Source organism: Silurus aristotelis (assembly GCF_946808225.1).
Source record: "Silurus aristotelis genome assembly, chromosome: 25".
NCBI classification, from domain to species: domain Eukaryota; kingdom Metazoa; phylum Chordata; class Actinopteri; order Siluriformes; family Siluridae; genus Silurus; species Silurus aristotelis.
In genome coordinates, this window is record NC_139598.1 from 9,349,857 (window position 1) to 9,373,442 (window position 23,586).

A 23,586-nucleotide genomic window follows, 5' to 3' on the forward strand; every position below is an offset into this window, starting at 1 on the left:
CGTTTTATTTTTAGTTTGAATGTTTTATTTTTTTCTTGCTTAAGTATTTCCTGGGATGATGCCCGATAAGGAGTGGCAGAAGTCAATCTTTAGTCCCTTTAGTCAACTTTTTTCTTACATAAGGTGTATTGACTACTTAAGGTTTGTTTAAAGCTGACTGATGGTTTCCTGCTCCATACTGGCACCATGCTCTATGAAACTAATTACCTGAAGTGCCACTTCATGTTGGAAGAGAGAGTGTTATTACTTTAGAATTACGTTAATGAATATATTGAAAACTAAATTCTATTTTTATAATTGATCCAAGTATTTAGATTTTTTAAATGTATCTTTGGCAAGGAAAGATTTTTATAGCTACGATGATAGTTACAGTATACTGTATATACTGTATCATGGTCCAATGAACTTTAGAACATGACAGACCTATTTCTGAAAATCATTTAAATCTTCTTCTTCCGACTTCTCCTATTAGGATTATCTGTTTCCAGATGTCCTCTACATCTGCCTCTTTCAAACCTGCCTGCATGTCTTCCCTCACCACATCCATAAAGCTCCTCCTTGGCCTTCCTCTTTTACTCCTTCCTGGTGGCTCTATCCACAGCATTCTTCTACCGATATACCCAATGTCCCTCCTCTGTACATGTCCAAACCATCTCAATCGTGCCTCCCTAACCTTGTCTACAAAACGTCCTACATGCTGAAAAACTCATGTCTAATCCTGTCCATCCTCATTACTCCCAATGAATACCTCGACATCTTCAGCCTTTTAGTTAATGCCACTGTCTCTAAACCATTCAACAAAGCAGGTCTCACCACAGTCCTATAAACTTTCTCTTTCACAGATACCCTTTTATCACAAATCACTTCTGCCACTCTTTTCAACCCGCTCCACCCACTCCACCCTGCCTGCACTCTTTTCTTCACTTCTCTAACACACCATTACTTTTTGCACTGTTGACCCCAGGTGTCAGGACCGGGAATCAAAGTGGGGTCATTACAGTGGGAGACGAACTCCTTAGCGAACAGGTGATGAACTCAAGTGCAGAGAAAACCAGGCACAGCGATGGTAATACCATGGGAATTTATTGAAGCAAAAAGGGGAAACAATTAATGACTAAAAAAGTAAGGAACAAACAATAACTAGGCAAGAACCCAGCAACGTAACAAATAAAATATTAAACAAACCTGGACAAAGTGTCAACAGAAATCTGAACAAAGACATGGGCAAAACAGGGAAAACATAGAGAACATGAAACAAACCTTAAAAACTAGAAGCAGAAACTTGGCAGGAACAAGAAACACAGGGGCTAGGCAAAAACAAACACCAAGCAGAGAACAAAGGAAATTTAAATAAGAGCTGTCTTAAAAAGTCCTTGAGGCGGGAAACAGAGGAAGTGGGGCAATAACAGCCACTAGCGGAGAAAGGGGAAAAAATCTGACACCCAGGTACCTAAACTCCTCCACCTTCACCACCTCTTCTCCCTGCAACCTCACCACTCCACTGCCCTCCCTCTCATCCACACACATGTACTCTGTCTTACTCCTACTGGCTTTCATTCCCCTTCTCTCCAGTACGTACCTCCACCTCTCCAGGCTCTTCTTAATCTGCTCCCTACTCTCAACACAAATAACAATATTATCCACAAACATCAAAGTCCACAGAGTGTTCTGTCTGACTTCGTACTTTAATCTGTCCATCATCACTGCAAACAGGAAAGGGCTCAGAGCCGATCCTTTATGCAGTTCCACCTCCACCTTGAACCAGTCTGCCGTTCCTACTTCACACTTCATTGTTGTCACACTGTCCTCATACATGTCCTGCACCACCCTCACATACTTCTCTGACACACCTGACTTCCTCATACAATACCACAACTCTTCTCTCGGCACCCTGTCATATGCTTTCTTTTAAATCCACAAACACACAGTGAAACTCCTGAACTTCTCTATACTTCTTTATCAACCTTCTCAAAGCAAATATTGCATATGCAATGCACTTCCTTGGCATGAAACCATACTGTTGCTCACAGATAGTCACTTCTTCTCTCAGCCTGGCTTCCACTACTCTTTTCATAACTTCATGGTGTGACTAACACTCCTTCTCCATTCCTCATGCATCCTCTCACCTTCCAAAATCTTGTAACACCATCTGGTTAAAAACTACACTGCCATCTCTCCTAAACATCTCCATGCTTCTACCAGTATGTCATCTGGTACTATTAACTTTCCACTCTTCATCCTCTCAATCGCTGCTCTCATTTCCTCCTTACTAATCCTATCCACTTCCTGCTTCACCATCTCCACATCATCCAACCTTCTCTTTCTCTCATTTTACTTGTTCATCAGCTGCTTAAAATACTCCCTCCATCTTCTCAACACACTCTCCTCACTAGTCAACCCATTTCCATCTCCATCCTATAACTTGCAGCACATCCTTCCCAGCTCGATCTCTCTGCCTGGCCAATCGGTATAAATCCTTTTTTCCTTCCTTAGTGTCCAACTTCTCATACAGCTCCTCATATGCCTTTTCCTTGGCTTTTACATCCCGCCTCACCTGCTGCCACATCATCTTGTACTTCTGCCTACTTTTCTCATCTCTCTGCCAATCCCAATCCTGTTTCACCAACCTCTTTCTCCATATGCTTTCCTGTACTTCCTCATTCCCCCACCACATCTCTTTGTCTCCCTTTCTATTTCACACCAAGTACCTTTCCTGCTGTCTCCCTTATAAGTTCTGCAGTAGTTGCCCAATCATCCAGCACCTCTTCACCACCACCGAGCCCCTGTCTGACCTCTTCCCTGAACCATGAAGTCTGCCCCTATCACTAATCTTTCTTTTCTAGGTACACTCTCCACCACTTCATCACACTCACACTCAATATTTCTCCACCATCTCACAATCCACGGAGCATAAGCACCGATTACATTTATCATCAACCCTTCAACTTCCAGCTTCATGTTCTTCACTTTATCAGAACCTCCACTACACTCTTCCTTCAGGATCACCCCTACACCATTTCTCTTTCCATCCACACCAAGATAGAACAGTTTAAACCCCCTCCAATGAAGTAAGGTCCTGAATAAGGCTGTATCTTTATCTTTATTGATGCCATTAAAGGCAAGCCAAAAGACTTAATGTGGTATTTGCAATTTTTTCATCCTGTTAATGTATGAAGAAGTTTGAAGACTTAATACAGCTTTAGAGGCAGATGGTGTTTAAATAGCAGTGACCCTGCAAAAATTTGTAGTCTAGAAAAAGCCTGGTTTGTGATTGGTGAATTAATTAATTTTAGTACTATTTATAATAGTAGTACAGCATTTTGTTGTAAATAATCTCCTCCATCTCACAACCCACTTGTGGAGCATAGGCACTGATGACATTTATCATCAACCCTTCAACTTCCAGCTTCACGTTCATCACTTTATCAGAAACTCTAACCTCCACTCTCCTCCACTTCTCCTTTTTCTGCTGTTTCTGTAGATCTCTTCCTCCACTCCTTCTCCTCTTCCGGCCAAAAGAAGCCCAAATTTCACCGGTACCCTATTGGCTAACAATACCTGTGGCGGTCGTTGGTAACCCATGGTTGGTAATGTGATGTTGGTAATAGTGATTAGGAATGGCATCCAGAGTAAAATGTATCAACGAATCAGAAATTCATACCAGATCGGTTGAGCGGCCTAATACAATACTCCCCATTTATCTGGGCTTGGGACCAGCACTAAGAATGCACTGGCTTGTGCAACCTTAATGGCTGGGTTCTGAAAATCATTTGAATAACTTCAATAATAATGGATGATCCGCTGTTGCGACCCCTAACGGGAGCAGCCGAAAGAAGAAGAAGAATAAGCTTGTGTTGCATTCACTAACATGGGAATCTGTGGAGCTAGACATTGCACTGCCATCTATCTGGTAGATATCATGATAGCTCCAATAACCAATTAACTACACTACTCATCAGCACATCACTAATCACATTCACCTGTGTCGTTTATACACTGATCATAAAATTAGACAAGTTACAAATTTCAGCATCTCACTGCAGACTATTTTTGCTGTTGTAATCGTAGCCATCATGTGTCACATTACATGATAGCATGTAACGTAGTTTGCATGTTTTGCTTTGTATCCACAGATCATGTTTATGGTCTTGTTATCAGTATATATATATTTTTTTCATTTGTGCTTCATGTAATAATTATTATTTTTTTTTTTTGCAATTTTGCCTCCGCCTACCAATTTTTGTGACATAAAGCTTGATCTACACTACCTGGTTACATTCAGATTGCACAATGCCTTTTAGCTGCACTGAGGATATCACTGCACATCCCTGGGCATCACTCCATACCTCTGCTCTTCCTCAGATGCACCCCTCAACTCCAATTTGGATGTTGCTCCAACTTCCAAATCTGCTGAGGATGTTGCTCTGCTTCCATACTTCAGTGAAGACATTCCCCTTTTCTCCTGCTTCACAATATACACGGTTCCCCTCTCTGGTTCTTTGGAGGATCAACTATGCTAAGGATTTTCTTTTTGTTTTTTGTATATGATAAACAATCAGCAGTTGCATTGACTTCCTTCTACATATCTGTGACACCAGAGGGGCTCAAGATACATTTTGGCTCCACCTTTAAAGACCTTTTCACTTGTATATAAACTTATTCTACTAGGCACACCAGTCTATAAACAAAGTGGATCAGGGAACAATTCCAAAGGCGAGCATTAAACTAACTATAATTTACACAATCATGCCAATACATAGGTTTACACATGGTTAACCATCTAATAAAGCATAGTTAAAAAAATAAAATTAGATCCATGTGCCTATTTTTTAAGTCTAAAATTCTGCCCTTCCAAGAACTAAGGTCCTGCATAAGGCTGTACTTTAGTGATGCCATTAAAGGCAAGTCAAAAGACTTAATGTGGTATTTGCAATTCTTTCATCCTGTCAATGTCTTAAGAAGCTTGAAGACTTAATAGAGCTTTAGAGGCAGATGGTGTTTAAATAGCAGTAAACATGCATATTTAAGTAGTCTAGAAAAAGCCTTGTTTGTGATTGGTGAATTAATACATTTTAGTACTATTTATAGTACAGCATTTTGTTGTAAATGATCTGAATGTGTTGTGCTGTATGTATTGTAATAAAGCAAGTGTATCTGGAAAAAGACATCACTAGTCATCATTCACTTCACTCATAGTTCATAAACAAAAGACACACTGTTCAGACATGCCATGCACATTATTTATTTTTATTTAATCTTACAAACATTTGTTGTGGTTTGTTAAAAAAAAAAAAAAAAAAAAAAAAAAAAAAAAAATGAATTAACTGGTGGTGCTATGCATCTTGACTAGATACACCCTGGTTCCCCTTTGCTTGGATTTAAAACCCTAGACCTTCCTACATAGTTTACATATGGATAGTGTATTTACAAGTATAAAAAGGCAAGAAATGTGTTAAAATATCTTATAATATTTCACATTTTTTTTACTTTTACACTAAACCTAACATCTCAACTGTACCAGAATCAGTGATTATATCTTCCAAGTTGTAGGTCTTCTGCTGAGTTTTACACAAATTTTTTCTGTAATAATGCCTTATAAAAGACTGGCAGTGTTCCTCTTCATTTTGGTAGGCACTAATCAGGCCCTAACCTTTGGCCCATCCCTAGCCTCCTCCCAAGCTTTCCCCAGAAAATGTTACACTTGACAACATAACAGCATACATACAAACATTACCTATTTCCAATAACATGACTTATAAAACTGTACATATGCAGATACACATAAATAGAGGTTTTTAATACTGCTACAAAACTGCCAAATAATTTCCACACTGTATCAAATTTCTTCACAGGCAAACAACGACAGATTCACATAGAATTTATTTGACATATGAAAACCTTGGTGACCATGGTTGTGAACATATATTTTAAAAGAAAAAACAGAATTCATATTACCATGATATTTGGTAAAACCAAAGATTATTTAAATTATAATACTCATTCTGCTACTACTACCACCAACAATAATACTTTATTGGCACATTTTATCCATCATATTAAAAATGATCCACTTTGGGGAAAAACAGATGCTGGCTAGTTTCAACTCCTTAATTGTTCTTTTTCATAATGCATACAGCTTGTTATAAGTACCAACAGACCACAGTAAGTGTTAAAAATAGGAAAAAGGTCTATATACACATACATATATGCAATCATGTTAAAGAAAGTAGTACAATTATTCATGAGTCTCTGGTCCACACTTGGAAAATGAAATGGTACTTCACATATGCAGTCTACATGTAAGCATAACATAAGGCCAGGAAAATCATTTTAATACTAGCAATGCAAGATATAAAACATAATAAAATACAATACTATAGCCTATTAAGTGGAACATTTAACCTGTTTTTACCTGATGTCAGAAGAAAGGTTTCTGTCTATGGTAAATGAAATATATTGTGCTTGCATAAATAAGCAATGCGGATCATCATCATGAGCAAAAAAAATCATGTATTGTAATAGTCATGTAAATGTAAAATAGGTACAGGGATACATTTATAAATGTTAATTTTAGTTTTGGAATTTCTATATTTAAAAAAAAGCTGCTTTGTGACAATTTAAATTCCAATGTTAAAGGTGCTATACAAATAGAATTTATTTGAATGGAATTATATACCATTATAAAGAAGTGGTGCTACTTTAACCAAATCACCTTAAAGAAATACAAAACTGCCTTTTCTATATTAAATTATTCCATAAATTGAATGGTTTTAGTTATTTATATACTTACACTTTATTTATATGGTTTTCCCAGTCCCCCACTTCAGGTGGCTAAGACATACAAATTGAAGGTCTATTCTATAACCTCCTCCTAACAAACGATGCTGATACATATACATTTAATCCAGATTTTTTTTATTACTCCAGTAAATTATTTTTCCCCTATTCTCATCCATTAGAGAAATACATAATCTACTGCATAATGGCAAGAAACTTGTTCTCTTCTGCAAGGGTAGTCAGGAGAGAGTTCATGTCTCCGATGGCCATGTTGGTTTTACCAGGAGGCAAACAATGAATTATAGCTGAGAGGTGTGAAGTATGCCAAGAAGAAGTCTGTGATAAATTATGAAGAACACTAGGACTAATAACATCTGAAACCAAACTTCCCTGGTCAAGGCTATCATCCAAAATGGAGGAAAAATGTATCCCAAAATTATGCAAAACACTGCAATCTGTGCTGCTTTCTACTGTGCTGGTCACCTGATCAATACCAGGGTACAAATCCTTTAAGGGTTCAATTTTAAGTGTTTCCATTTGGCAGTGTTGAGCTCTGAAGTCTGAAGATTTTGCTGTATCAAAGCACTGCTCCAAGATTCGCTGTTGCTGTATGGAAGAACATGAGTTTGGCTGAAGCTGATCTATTTCTATTTGATTAGCAATTGGATTAGCAAGTGAGCAGTTAGTATTTTCTTTTGCAAAGCTTAGGTTGGATTGTGCATTGTTGCTACTAGTGATTTGTTGGGTGGAATGTTGTGATTGAGAGAGGTCTTGAGCCACAGACTGGCTAAATACTGCACACTGAGCTTGAAGAGGGAATACATTGGATAAACTGGACTTTGCTATCCCTTGCTGGAACGGGTTTCCACTTGTTGGACTTGGAATGTCAAGGCTCTGGTGAAGCTGTTGAGTTTGTGACTGACTAGCTTGATCAAAGCTAATTGAACAGACGGGGCCCATGGCATTCTGACAGTATTGTTGACCAATCTTATATATGCTTGTGTTCCTCCTTGTGTCACTGCAATTCTGTTGTATAGTCTCCACAGACACTCCTTGGTGCATTCTGCTTGAATTTGCCCCTTTGCATTTCTGAACTCTTTCCCTCTCATTAGGGTGCTGCTGGTCTATGAATGATGACGGGAGCTGCTGTTGTACAATCATATTTTCAAAGCAACCAAATGGGAGGCCTACTGCATTAATTTGGTTGGGCCATTGTTCACATCTCTGTGGAGCCGGAGGAAGTTGACAATCAATACTTCCTGAGCTTACCTCATTCCACTGAATTGGCAGGCTATCCTCTCCAAGACTTTGTGTATCATGTGCCCCATGTTGCTGTAAAGAATTCTTGGTTTTATACACCTCTTCACTATTCTGGGCAATGGCTAAAGTGTCAGGTGCTAAATGTTCCATGATGCTAGAAGCAAAAGGGAAGAGTTGGCCACTGTGTATATTGCCCTCTAAGTTAGTGTAGTTTTTGTCATTTGTACTTTTAACAAGACCGCCTTGGACCACATTTTTACTAACCAGAGGCAGTAAATGTTCTATGTTATTCTGGCTGCCAAAACGCTGTATCTGGGAACTTCCAAGGATATTTTGGCCTCTTGGCCTTAGAGGATCACTTGCTCTTCTGTCACTTTTGCCATGGCTTTCCCCATGATATAGTTCCCTCTGTCTGTATCGATTGTGACTGATTTGGCTATAAAAACTACCATCACTACTGGCATGTGGTCTGACTAGTGATGGCAATATGAGCTGGTTTGTGTCTTTCACATCCCTTCCCACATTCATTTGAATTTTATAGCTCACTTGTTCTGTGTTATGTAAAGGTGTTGGCGGGGGCCCACCTGTTGCAGATGCATATGTGGCTCTAAGATGATAATGCTGTGCTGGTGTTAAGTTCAACACACCTCTTGATCCTGTTTCACCTCCTCCCATACCTCTATTTCCACCACCTCCACCATATTGGCTAGCCTCACTAGAGCGACGGGAGGCATCAGTAGAGATTGGGTCATAAGAGTCAGAAGCACTAAGGTTGTTCAGCTGCCTGTGCTGTCGGTGCTCAGACTGTGAAACTTGGCTGGAGCGGCGGCTTGAAAAGCAGGGAGAGATGCCAGAGGAACGGCGGCTGCTGCTTAGGTAGGCTGAGCTGGTGGTACTGCCACTGCTGTGACCGCGATCCTGAAGGAGGCTTAACAATGTCAGTTCTGCGCTGGATGGCTCGGGATATAAACAAGGCTGAGGTACTGATGCACCCCCACAAGTACTCCTGACAGTACACAAGCCTAGAATTACAGAAAAACACCATGTACATCAAAAATAGCATTAGCATTGAATAGATCTATAAAATCTCTTTCTTGCAAATACAGTAAAACCCCGTTGGACGAGCATAATTCGTTCTTGAAAATTGCTCGTAGGTCCATTTGCTTGTACGTTCAAACTAATTTTCCTCATTAGAATTAATGTAAAAGTGATTTAATCCGTTCCAAAACCTCATTTGATCACTTATTTCTGCACTTAAAAAGTATTTGTAGCCTATTTTAACAAACAAATACACCACAAATTACCGTAATGTAAACATAATTTAACACTTACCCATGTGGTAGTGTTTGATTGCGAGTGTGAGACGTACACCACACTCGTAACCTTCTTGGTTTCAATGGTAATTCTATTTACTTTCGTTTTCACAGCACCATCACTGATTTTCTTGGGAGATATTTTTCAAGATTTCTAGTAAAATAAAAATATAACACTAAAAAAAGTTACGTTTTTGCTGCACTAAACAACGAGAGTGACTGAGTGATACGTCATCAACTGAGCGACTGATGTGACCCTCAGCCGAAAAAAGGGGAAACGTCCGCGTGGGTTTGCTCGTTCCTTCGAAATTTGCTCGTGAAATAGGGTAAGATTTTGCGAGCAAGGTCGCTCGTATCTCCGTTTGCTCGTACTATTAGTGGCTCGTACAACAGGGTTTTACTGTAAATAAAATTGCAGGACTTTTTTTTCTTCCCAATGCATAATTTTTTTATTTTGACATATCTTGAATATGGAAGTAGAGGTATAATTCACTGTTAAACAAAACAAAGTTATAGATTTACCTTTCCCTGTAAGGGAGGGCAAACTGTTGTCTTCAGTGGGTGCTGTGGGTGACAGATATTTCAGCCTTGATGTTCCTCCATTCACCTGCCTAAGCCTTTCCATCTTAACCTGTTCCATCCAACGCATAGGCTGCCCCAGACTTCTGCAGGGTTGTAGAGCTAGAGTAGCTGCTGTGGCTGTAGCAGTGGATACAGTAGCGACCATGATGGGGGAATCCAACTCTTCTCCCTTAGTGTGCTTCTCTTCATCCTCATTTTCAAACTTCTGGTCCTCCACCACCTCCTCTCTTACAAGGCCAAACTGGACTCCATGGCTGAGATGGGAGCTGGTGGGGGACTGGTCACTGCTGCATGAAGACTGACTGCCAGGGCTTGGCTGAGACGTCTGAGAGACAATATTAATGTTAAGAAATTATTAGTGGCTAGCACATGCAATAATTAAACTATAATATAATATAAGCACTTCCACTAGTAAACAAAAATAAAAACTAATAAAATATGTTGATGAAAAGCATTTCACATGAAACATGGAATGGATTAAGGCATGTTTTTATCTTTTGGTCAGATCTTAGTTAGATTGAACTTGTCACTTTTACAAGCTTAGAAGTAGAAGAAACAAAAACATAGAACTTTAAAAAAAGATAAAGAAACATAAAAGAAAAACTCCCTTTGACAGTCATTAATCTCATTTAGCTTTTACTTTGTTAAGGGTACTGTGCCTACTGTAACTGGAAATGTTTTTTATTTTGAAAATTAATGATTTCTGTCCACTTTTTTGCATTGTGTCCCTGTAGGTATGCACAGATGGTATATATATTTACAGATGGTATATATATGGTATATATATATTATTGTCAACTAGTGACTGTGATGCTGAACTGTACAATGATACAACACAAAGATGGGTAAAACACTTTTTGTTTAACCTGATGACCTCTTACTTGTGAGAACAACATGATTTATGGCAGTAAGAGTGGAGCGCTGATTCACAAGGATATCAATGTTGGCAAAACCAAATCTCACCTGATCACCCACTGTCCTTAGAAAGAGGGCAAGTAAAGCGTAAAGCATTGGATGTAAAAGATATTTAGTTATTATACAGGACAAGCAAAGCAAAGCAAAGTTGGTATAAGTGATAGACTGACTTAGGAGCAAGCAGGGTAGTATGTAAATTATTAAGGCAAATAAAAAGGTACTTGTGTATGTACTCATTGATTTCAGTTTATTTTATTTAAAGAAATAAAAGTATATTAACCAGTATATGTATTTTATTATTATTAGTTTATTATATTACATAATAAACATCACATGACGTATGAAAAGAGGCTCACCATGGGCTTCTCTGTCTTGATTGACTTGACTTGCAGACATTCATCTTGTGTTGAGGTAGCACGGTTATACTCTCTTTGGTCAGGAAATGCTTCAAATGGCCGGGGCAATTTTGATGATCGAACCTGTCCATTGGCTCCCCTTTCACGAGGATGGGCTGGAGGTCGGGGGTAAACATCTCCACGCTGTTTCTTAGTGACATGAGCTTCAGGACCATGAACAGTTTTTACATGTTTGCGCAAAGAGCTGGGGTCAGTGTAGCGTTTGGTACAGCCAGGTATCTTGCATACATAGGGTTTCTGAGAAACATTTCGAGAGTAAGTGATAAAAAAAGTAAAGATTAATAAATAAAAAGATTGAATGGAAGATTTTTAACCTAATTATGAGCGGCTATATTTGAAGATGCACTTACTAACACATACTAACACACTTGATAAACCATGAAACTTTAATAATTTAATGCTATTAATTATTAAACTCAGGATGGTTCAGGCACTCTCCTGACTGGGGTTTAAAACATAATAAAAAAAGCTTTTGGATATTTTGTTATTTGAAACTTTTTAAAACTGCATCTTGCTTTAGTAACTGCTTAATAATTTAATTTGAGCATGAACAATTTAAAAGAGGTAGTGACTATATACCTCATTAGAATGGGTCCGATTCTGATGTTTGGCACGGTCTGATGCATTTGAGAAGGCTTTGTTGCAGCCTTCATGCTCACACACATATGGCTTCTCTCCTGTATGAGAGCGCAAGTGTGTCTTCAAGTTCTCCAGTCGAGAGTAGGCCTTGGAACAGCCCTCAAACTGCACATAACAGAAAAATGGCACATAAAAAACCTTATGTAGCTCTTTAGAGTCTATCAATAACTGTCATATAATAATTTGTAAATTTTCTTAAAAAAAAACATCTAAAGATAATTTTAACAACCGCATACACTGGGTGGTTTCTTACCGTGCATTTGTGTGGTTTCTCGCCTGTGTGTCGGCGCATATGCACCACCAGCATGTACTGGGCCTTGAAGGGCTTCTGTTCTCGAGAGCAATCCTCCCATCTACACACAAACTCCTTCTTTTCTCCATGGATATGGTCATTATTTATATGCTATATAGACAGAAAAGGGTTACAGATTAATGTTTAGATCAGAGAGGTAGTCATAGCAATTAATTGTGTGATACAGGATGCCTTAATCTAACTACAGGATCACTAATTAAACATTATACTGGTTTTATACAAATGATTTATAAACTTTATAAAAATAACTGACATACACAATATATATATATTGATCAGACATCATAGAAAAAGTTTTTAAACTGTTCCACAAGGCTGGAGGCACACAATTGTATAGATCGCCTTTTGATGCGGTATAATCAAATTTTTAATTTGGAAACCCAAACCTGTTCCAGCATTGCAATGCCTCTGTGCACAAAGTGAGCTCCATGAAGATATGGTTTACATCGGTTGGAAAGAAAAGTCTTTAGTGGCCTGCTATAGAGCTCTGATCTCATCCCTACTGAACACCTTTGGAATTAATTGAAACACTGACTGCATCCCAGGCCTCCTTACCTTACATCAGTACCTGCCTTTACTAACACCCTTGTTGCTGATGAACATAAATATCCACAAGCACACTTCAAAATCTAGTGAAGCATCTTCCCAGAAGAGTGGAGGGAATTATAAGAGCAAATTAAGACTAAATGTGGAATTTGATGCTCAACAAACTTTTTTTTATCCTATCAGCAACCACCATATCAGTTCTCAAAGTTAAACTTTACTCAACATTTGCTTTGCAATGACTTGTTTGTTTACAGTCACTGGAAATCTCATATTATCATATCTGTTAAGCCATTGCATTTTGTCAAAAAAATATGATATTTTATGTTGAGTTAATTAAGAAAAAAATAGATTATACTGAATGCATAGCCAGCAATCTAAACCTAGTTCTGTTAAATATTTGACCCTTTACATTTTAAAAACTATTTCTGATCAGGGCTTTTAATGTACTGTGTTTAATGGAAAATTAGGTTAAAACAAATAAATATGTATCATTAAATGAAGCTAATATTGCTGGGTACAGTTATGTACATCTGTCCCATCTAATTTGCAATATTTTGCAATAACATATATAGCCACAAAAATATGTCTACCCAGTCAATTCTGCTAATTATAATTAGCAGAACCCGAGCCATATTCTATATGTATTATGTATTTACATATGTATTTCTGGCAGATTTCAACCTGGTTGCTTTGGTGATTTAAAACTAAAATATTAATTTTTGGTGACTTTTATATTAATTTACATCATCTGGAAGACCCTTTGAGTACAGTAATTATATGCATTCTAGATTTGGTTGGGATTAATCAGAATGTAATAGGACCCACTCATAATAGTGTTCACACTCGATCTAACAGTTCTATTAAATATAACCACAGTTTAACAGTTTGAAGTTATTTCATTATATCCTGTCATATTATATTCATATATTAGGACATATTTAAAATACTTCTTAATATATGCAATTTGCCATGTTCACATCAGCTACTTTACAGTTTTATCAATTACCTCTCAAAGTTATCAAGTATGACTGGATCATTTATGATCTGATTGACCACACAGAACTTGATCTGGCTACTGTCAATGTGTCAAGATATTTCACTCTCCTCCTTTGGCTGGCAAGAATTTACATATTCACTAGACACTAACCCTAACCCTAACCCTAACCCTAGACACCTACATCGATATGGACTTATTTTCTAATGTCTTCACCCTACATAATCATTGGTTTCTGTCTTGACATGTGTCTGGTTTTTCACAGATGTCGCCACTGCTTTGTTTGATTAATGTATGTATTAATACCCTTTTGTTAACTTCAGTTGCTAAGTTAATGGATACAAAAAATGTGGCAGTCACCAAAGATGAGCTTTGCTCAGAAGGCAACATTAGCCGCTAGGCTTACTAATCACTGAAGCCCCCTTAAGCCAAGTTCATATCAAAGGCCCACGAAGAGACTCCTCAAGTTCAGCTCATGACAGACAGTCCAAGCACCACCGCAGATGAAGTGCATGCCAGTGACCAACAGGGCAGCCTCTCTCACTATGTTCCAGTCAGGTGTCCATGAGGTGGCATTTCAAGGACAGTTCATGCCAGTGGCTGATGAGGCAGCCTCCCGGGGGAGGTTCACAACAGGGATGGTTGGTGTAGCCACCCCACTACCTGCTCACATGTGGGGCAGATGGCATGGCCTCCTTTCACAATCTGCTCATGCCAGGTGTGTAGAACATGGCCTCCTTCCATGTCCTGCTCATGCCAGGAGAAGGTGATTGTCCTGCATCATTAATAAACAAGCTACAGTTAGTCCAGTATGCAGAAGCCAGAGTTCTCACAAGGTCGAGAAAATATATACCATATAACCCCAATCTTATCATCCCTACACTGGCTACCTGTTAAGTTTCGTATCAACTACAAACTACTGCTACTTACTTACAAAACACTGAATGGTTTGGCTCCCATGTATCTTTTCTAGTCTTCTAACACTCTACAATCCGTCACGCTTCTTGTGATCTCAAAACTCCAGACTTCTAGTAGTTCCTAGAATAGCATAGTCCACTAAAGGTATATAGAGCATTCTCACATTTCGCTCCAAAACTTTGGAATAGTCTTCCTGGCAATGTTCGGGGCTCAGACACACTCTTCCAGTTTAAGTGCAGATTAAAGACGTATCTTTTTAGCAAAGCCTACACATAACACATATCGTATATCAAAACCTGCTCCCGTACATCTGATCACATGCACATTATCAACTTGTGCTTGATAATATTATGAACAGCAGCTACGCTAATCTCTCTCCACTGTTTCTCTCTTTACCCATCCCGAGCCATACTGAGGTTGCGCCAGCTCCCGCCACGTCCCACCTAATTAATATTATGGACCTTCAAAGAAGCAGACGGCGACCCCACAAACATCCCGAACCATCTAGAGACGTACCAGCATTATTTGGATTCCAAATAACAATTGTAAACCATTCATCTACTTATTATATGGGGTCCCTGTATCTAACATCCACACAATAACAAAATTGGGCATTTCAGAACTACCTCTGCCTTGCATCACATGCCAAAAACAAAAGCAATACCATGATTAGAAGCAACCTAGGTACTTGGCAGGAAACTATCCAAAGCAAGGGACAATGATAGGGAGAAAAGTAAAAGTAACTGAAAACAGGAGGAGGGGAAAAACCCCTGAACTGAGTCTCTCACATATAAAGCAGGATAGAGGACAGAGGAGACAGTGAAAAGGTAAAAATGAGAGAGAAGGATTCAGAGAAAATGAGTGAAAGGTGCTGGTACACATAGACAGAGGAGCTCATCCGCTATTCTTCTTCATGACATGAAGGAGACCAGTGTCACTAACTTCTCTGTCATCTTCCTTCATTTGCCCAAACTTTTCCAGAGTTTGAATAGTGGTGCAGGAGTGTATTATTGGATTATGTGTGAGATAGTATGACGGTGAGGTGGTGGACTGTCAATCAAACCTGACCCCTCTTTCACACATTGGCCCTGATTTTGCCTATTGACTGTGTTTTACCCCAGCAAAAATCTATAGAGACCATAAAGATTAATTAAATGCTGAAAGAGTAAAAACCTGGAAGCATCAACAGTCATATTCAATTTATTAAACTGATAAAAACAAATCTCTTTACACAGGCAAAGATAGGCCCAAAAACATCTTCCCTTAATATATTATGTATTTAAAAGATTCGGTATAACGAGAGAGAAAAAGAGAGAGAGAGAGAGAGAGAGAGAGAGAGAGAGAGAGAGAGAGAGAGAGAGAGAGAGAGAGAGAGAGAGAGAGGTTGCATGCATCTTAAACACAATCCACTTTACTGGGAAGGTAAGCCTGCTCTGTGTCCAGGAAAATGTGACATGAGAGATTATGCAAATTAGCTTTTAGAATTTTTTTGGGACACTCTTAAGCAGTCACACAGATTACTAGATTTATCACAAGAGGATTTACATTTATTACATATAATCACAAAGGCACCCTTGCTTTTTCTTTAGTGTGCTAAAGAGTTCTCATTCCTCCACACTTACAGTATATATCAAACCTTTTGCAAAGTAATTCTAATCTTGTTAGGTAAATTGAAAAATGTGTAAAATATGAGGTAATCCAGACAATAAGTACCATTAGCCATGGTAATACAGTTACTTCAGGTAATCTAGATGCCTAGCACCAGTGAACAATCCTGCATAAACAAAACGATCAGAAAACCATCTCAAATTAGAAAACTGTATGAGTAGAAAACAAGCTGAACTACAATGTCATATATCAGGGGTTCTTACACTTTTTGTAGTCACAGACCCTTTAAAGAGGAGAACATTTCCTAAGAACTCCCCTAATAATCAAAACAGTGATTATTAAGTATATGCTTAACACAATTTGTTCTCTTAAATTCCATTAGAACTATTTGTAATTTGTAAATTGTAATTTTTATTTTTCAACCTAAATACTTTAAAATACTCAAATAAATACTTCAAATATTTCTGTGTTCACCAGTTAGCAGCAACAACATTTTGTTGTGTGGGGTTTTTGTTTTTTAGTGACATGATACATGACAGATTGTTGTGCTATGTCACAATCATATCAGTTTATTTTTTCAATATTTCTGGATTAAATACATTTCATAATAAATCAATTTAATACAAATGTATAAAAAAGACAGTAACCCAGCCGTTAGGGGGGCACAAGCCCGTGCACTCTTAGTGCCGGTTCCAAGCCCGGGTAAATGGGGAGGGTTGCGTTAGGAAGGGCATCCAGTGTTAAACGTGCCAAATCAAATATGCGGATCACAAATGAGAATTTCATACCGGATCGGTCGAGGACCGGGTTACCAAAGACCGCCACAGGTATCGTTAGCCGACAGGGTACAGGTGGAAATTGGGCTACTGTTGGCCGAAGGAGGAGAAGGAGAGGAGGAAGACGTCTACAGAGACGGCAGTAAAAAAGGAGCAGTGTAGGAGAGTGGAGGTTCGGGTTGGTACTTTAAATGTTGGTACTATGACGGGTAAAGGGAGAGAGGTAGCTGATATGATGGAGAGGAGAAAGGTAGATATGCTGTGTGTTCAGGAGACCAAGTGGAAAGGGAGTAAGGCCAGGAACATTGGAGGTGGGTTTAAACTGTTTTATCATGGTGTGGATGGAAAGAGAAATGGTGTAGGGGTGATTCTGAAGGAAGAGTACAGTGAGAGTGTAGTGGAGGTGAAGAGAGTATCTGATAGGGTGATGATTGTGAAGGTGGAAGTTGAAGGGATGATGATAAATGTCATCAGTGCCTATGCTCCACAAGTTGGCTGTGAGATAGAGGAGAAGGAAAGATTCTGGAGTGAATTAGATGAAGTGGTAGATGGTGTACCTAGGAAAGAACGATTGGTGATGGGCAGACTTTAATGGGCATGTAGGTGAAGGGAACAGAGGTGATGAGGAGGTGATGGGTAGGTATGGTTTTAAGGAGAGGAATGTGGAAGGGCAGATGGTGGTAGATTTTGCTAAAAGGATGGAAATGGCAGTGGTGAACACGTATTTTAAGAAGAAGGAGGATCATAGGGTGACGTATAAGAGTGGAGGAAGGTGCACACAGGTGGATTATGTTCTGTGTAGGAGATGCAACCTGAAGGAGATTGGAGACTGTAAGGTGTTGGCGGCGGACAGTGTAGCTAGAAAGCATCGGATGGTGGTCTGTAGGATGGTTTTGGAGGCGAAGAAGAAGAGGAGGAAAGTAAGTATTGAAAGAAGAATAAGATGGTGGAAACTGAAGGAGGAAGAGTGTAGTGTGAGGTTCAGGGAAGAGGTCAGACAGGGGCTTGGTGGTGGTGTTGGGAGTGACGAGGATGGACAAGATTAGAAATGAGTTTATTAGAGGGACAGCACATGTAGGATGTTTTGGTGACAAGGTGAGGGAGGCGAGATTGAGAGAGACACTTTGGGTTCTTTGTCACCTCCCATAGCAAAGCCCTTCTCCCCAGATTTCTCAGTATAGCCAGGCACCCAGCTCTTGGAAGAGCCCTGTTTTCACCACACGTTTCCATATAAGAATTATGGAATATTTTTTCTTGTAGCCTTCCCCAGATCTGTGCCTTGCAACAATCCTGTCTCTGAGCTTTGCAAGCAGTTCATTTGACCTCATGGTTTGGTTTTTGCCCTGATATGCTTTGTCAGCTATGACACATTCTATAGAGAGGTGTGTGCCTTTCATGCCAAATCATGTTCAATCAATAAACTCTGGTTTATTTAACTCAAAAGACTCTGGTGGTCTCTAATCAATATGTGGAAATTTTCAAATTTTCAAATGTTATCTATCTATCTATCTATCTATCTATCTATCTATCTATCTATCTATCTATCTATCTATCTATCTATCTATCTATCTATCTATCTATCTATCTACGTGATCAGTGAAGTGAATAACACTGATTATCTCTTCATCATGGCACCTGTTAGTGGGTGGGATATATTGTAAAGTAAACATTTTGTCCTTAAAGATCATGTGCTAGAAGCAGGAAAGATGGGCAAGCTTAAGGATTTGAGCGAATTTCACAAGGGCCAAATTGTAGAGACTAGACGACTGGGTCAAAGCTTCTCCATTACTGCAGCTCTTGTGGTGTGTTCCCAGTCTGGAGTGGTCAATATCTATTAAAAGTTGTCCAAGGAAGGAAAAGGCTCATTGTTGCATGCAGGGAGCGAAGGCTGGCCTGTGTGGTCCAACAGACGAGCTACTTTAGCTCAAATTGCTGACAAAGTTAATGCTGTGAATGCTCGACCGGTGAGGACTGTTTTGACAGCAAAAGGGGGAGCAACACAATATTGGACATATTGGTCATATTGTCATGCCTGATCAGTAGCCATCAAGTTATGCCTTTAGTTACTTTGTGACATGTTTTGTCTTCTTAATGTGAGTCAATAGCACTATTAGTGCTAATATATTTACAGTACTAATCTATATTATGGTAAGATACACTCAGTTAAGTAAAGAGAAAAGATAGTCATCATTACATTATTCACATTTACATTTTCCTGTGGCATGCCACCCATCCTTTTTGCACTTGCACCATCATTAGTTTTCCTACAATTCACACACAACACACCTTTAGGTTATAAGTATTCGTTCGAGAATGAAAGAGATAAAGTGGTATATCAGATGACCTGGCTTCTGCAATCACCCAATCAAAAGCCAGTTGAGATGGTTTGCCACAAGGGTACTACAGGAAGCAGCATATTGCTCCCATAATGGTGTGACAAATTGTAATAAAAATTTTAGGTCTGTCCTTTAGAGAAATTGCAAAGAATCCCAAAGCAGAAGTAAGTACAGTTATCTACACCACCAAAAGGCACTTGGAAACTGAAGGAAATTCTGACAGGAGGAGGCCTGGCAGACCAAAAGTCACAACAGAAACAGAAGACCTGCATGATATTCAGCTCACAGGACATCAGCTTCAAGCCTAGCTCAACACTGATCAAAGAAAGCAAGTTTCAGTTTTAATTATCAACTTAAAGAGAAGACTTTGCATGTTTGGCAGTAATAATAGCCAGTGCTAAAATGTTAAAATAAAAAAGAAGCTTGCCTGATCCAGGAAGCACCACCAATGGATTACTAAAGATTCTGTAAAATTGTGTAATAAAAATATTTATTGTCAGCAAAATCTAAAAAGTGAAAGGGTCTTTGACTTATAATTAGCTGAAATAAAGATCAGTGTAGGCTTATGAGTTAGATGATGATTGTATCTTTGGAGACTTATTTTATAAAAAGTGTTATACTTTCTCACTGTTGTCCTTTTCTCCTCATCCCATTATCCTTTCCATCCATATCCTCTGCAATAATACATTATAGCACAGGCTGTTACACACAACAGAACATCTGCTGTGCCAGTTTAATAAATAGGCCAAATGATCCCTTTTAAAAAGTGCAGAACTAGAAGGGCATTTATGATAAGTAATCACCGCCATATGCAAACAGTCATTTTCAATTGAATATGGCTATTATGCCTGTTGTTTACCTCTAGAGCCAGGTGACAAATATTTGATGTATAGATAATGATACATGTTTAAGGATCCACATACCGTAATTTCCGGACTATTAAGCGCACCCAAATATAAGCCGCACCCACTGAATTTTACAAAGATTTTTATTTTGAACATAAATAAGCCGCTGTCTATAAGCCGCAGGTGTCTACACTGAAACTAATTAACTTTACACAGGCTTTAATGAAAGACAGTGTCTGTTACACGGCTTGTATCTAAACAGTAGCCTACCAAGAAAGTCATTGTTCACTGTCTTCCTCCTTCCTTTCACAACAAGTTTTTCTTTTGGCATCGTCGTGCATTTAAAAATGACCATCGGTGAAGCTTTTCTCCCGATGCCGTGCAGCTCAGAACACAGGTGAAGTGCATTTTTTTCATGCCCGGTTGTTTTCAGCGTGACGAATGATTCACATTTCCTGTTGACAGTCCGAGTGAGAGACAGGTCAAACGTCAGAGGAACATCATCCATATTTATGATGTGGTGTGGCCCGATTCAGTGGGAGCGCATCCATTTTAATATAAAGAGTTTCATTGGTTCACCTGAACCCGTTCTGTAATTTCATTGGTCTAATGTTATGGCGTTTAGTTTTTTGGCTTGAAGTTTGTGAAACCGGGAAAAACCCGGAACAGAATAACGAGCAAAAGGAGCGTCCCAGCTTCCAACACATCAACCTCTGATTAGTATTGTGCATTTGATGCAGGAAAACTAACGGATTGTGATCCATGGAAACATAAACTGAAACCAGCATGGCCAGTGCCTCTTTCTAAATGGTACTGTAGTGAAGTTGGTGTTTTAAAAACTTCTTAGAAAAGAAACACACAGTGTGCTCCACCCCATGATCAACCTTTCAGATAAGCCCAGGTGCCACTAGCATCTACCTCTAGCTTGAAGCAAGAACTGGAGAGCTGGTGAGTAGAAGTTTCACGCATCAAAGGCAGCCTGGCATTCGGGGGACCATTTAAATAAGACACTTTTACACAAAAGATTTGTGAGGGGTAACGCAACATCTGAAAAGTTCTTACAAAAACAGCGATAATATCCATCCATACCCAAGTAACGACGGAGGTCTCGTCTCGACTGGAGAACAGGGAAGGTATTAATTGCCTGTATCAAAGGCTTGACTATACCTCGGCCCACAATTTTACCAAGGGGTAACCCTGCCAAACTCACATTTGTCCTAATTCAATACTAAGGAAGCCTTAACAAGGCATGTGAATACAAGCTCCAGACGGTTCATATGCTCTTCCCAAGCATCAGAATACACCATCACATCATCAAGGTAAGCAGCACAGTTCGGTGCGTTCCCGAGACCAAAAGCCATTACTGTATACTGGAGAAAGTTGTCTGGGGGTAGCAAAAGCAGAGATCTCAGATTCCCAAGGTGCCAATAACCTTTTAGAAGATCTAACTTAGTCGTAAACTTAGCTTCACCAACACAGTCGACACAGTCCTCCATTCTAGGAAGTTGGAACGAATCAGGCTTAGTTATAGCATTCACTTTTCTTTAATCTGTACAGAAACGAAAGGAAGAAACTGCCTTGGGCACCAAAATACAAGGGGAAACACCAAGGACTCACACTAGGGATGGCTAGTCCATGTTTAAGCAAGTACTCAGTTTCTTGTCTCATAATGGCTCTCTCTCAGACTTTTCAAGAACAGCTGGACATTTTGAGGAAAAGTCAGCCAGAACAGCTCAAAACAGTTGTTAAACTTTTTCATGAACCATTTAAACTTCTACATTTTCGTTCCCTCTCATCAAACTGTCTGTCATTTATGGTAGGTGGCAATTTGAGGTCAGTTGAGCCTGGAGGTCGTCCGCTGGGTCCATGTCTGGCCAGATTGAGTTGTTAGGTACAGGTAGTTGGACCCAAAATGCAAGACGCTGACAGATATTAACAGTCTTTAATAAGGAAAAAAAGAATAGTAGACATACAAACTGTTCTAAAACCTTTGAGCACTTGCAAGCAGAAACTGTCTGAAAACTTTTGAATGTGGGAACAAAGAGACTGAGAAAAGTATTATTATATTATAAAAAACCAATGCAGAAAGAGAAAGTGCAGAGTCAACAGTCCGAAGAGATGGGAGCAGGCAAATCACAAACAAACCGTGTCTGAAAAGCGCCCGTCCAAAAGAAATGGAAGATCCAAAAGGGAAAGTGATCCACAAGGGAATTGAGGGGCTGTAGGATCTCAAACAAACAGGGAGCAGAAGAGATAATCTGGCAGGGAACGCGAGGAATCTGCATCTATTTATACTATACTAAAACTCACATCTGGTTATTTTAAATCCCCAGAAAACCCGTAATGCCCAGAAAACCCGGGGTCATTTTATGAGGTTAATATTAATGCTTCTGCTAGAGATGATGTATGTGCATTCATGCTTGCTACATGAGATACCTGTCTGTGATGCAATGCTCTGTTATAGTGTGTTTAAATATAACTTAAGGTCTAATGCAGTATTCCTTAATTTAACAGTTTGTATAAACTGTAAAAAATTATGATCAATTTCAACGGCACATAAAAGGGCAAAAAAAGAACCAAAGCACAAACTGAGACTCATGCACAATCTCAAAGCAGGAAAAATGCTCTGGATGCCCTCATTACTGAACCATTCTGCAGCCTCTTTACCAAACCAATTTATATTGTCGGCTTATCATCCTTTTTACTGAGCTCTGGCCTGCCCCATTAAAATGCAGCCATGCATGAAAAGAGCCTGTTTACAGGGCTATTTCCCCAAAGCGGGGAAACTCAAACGGCATTCAGTTTTATCACTCACACTAATAAATCATACACTCCTTTTGCATGTCAATCATTGAAGCGTTTTGTGTGTAAAGAGCAGAAAAAGAGGCTAAATGGGACATGAGGACAAGAAAAAAAGAGGAATGAGGGAAAGGAGGAGGAGGAGGTGGGGTGGAATTGGCATGTGTAATTCTGCTTTGCCTTTTCATCTCTGTGTAAGATACTCTAGACTGATAAAGTGTCTAATCCTAAAACTGATCAAAAAAAGGGGGAAAATCCACATTTAACCAATTAACAGCTCTTTGCACCAGCCAGAGGGTATGTTAAGAAAGAGAAGAGGTCTGCCATCCCCCATCAGCCCATTTTTATCTCCCAAGAACAAACAGGAGCAGAGACTATCCCCCTCTACAACGCCCTATTCCCCCACCACCCACAGACCCCTAAACTACTTTCTCTTTTTCGTTTGATGTTAAAGAATCTATTTTATATATTTAAAATAGAAATATAATAGTACACACACACACACACACACACACACACACACACACACACACACACACACACCAGCAT

At 39.2% G+C, this 23,586-nt stretch overlaps 1 protein-coding gene across 7 annotated transcripts in view; it reads right to left on the reverse strand.

Annotated features, from left to right (window-relative positions):
* Positions 1–5,231: 5,231 nt before the first annotated feature.
* The window catches only part of gli3 (GLI family zinc finger 3), a 165,102-nt gene continuing 146,747 nt past the window's right edge, over positions 5,232–23,586 (reverse strand). For all 7 annotated transcript variants that reach the window (XM_083529800.1, XM_083529802.1, XM_083529801.1 and 4 more), the window contains 5 exons: positions 12,156–12,305; positions 11,843–12,007; positions 11,204–11,500; positions 9,873–10,257; positions 5,232–9,059 (listed from right to left, as the gene is read on the reverse strand). In XM_083529800.1, coding sequence (XP_083385926.1) covers positions 6,973–9,059; positions 9,873–10,257; positions 11,204–11,500; positions 11,843–12,007; positions 12,156–12,305 — 3,084 coding nt within the window. In that variant the 3' untranslated portion in view covers positions 5,232–6,972. The remainder of the gene's footprint in view (positions 9,060–9,872; positions 10,258–11,203; positions 11,501–11,842; positions 12,008–12,155; positions 12,306–23,586) is intronic.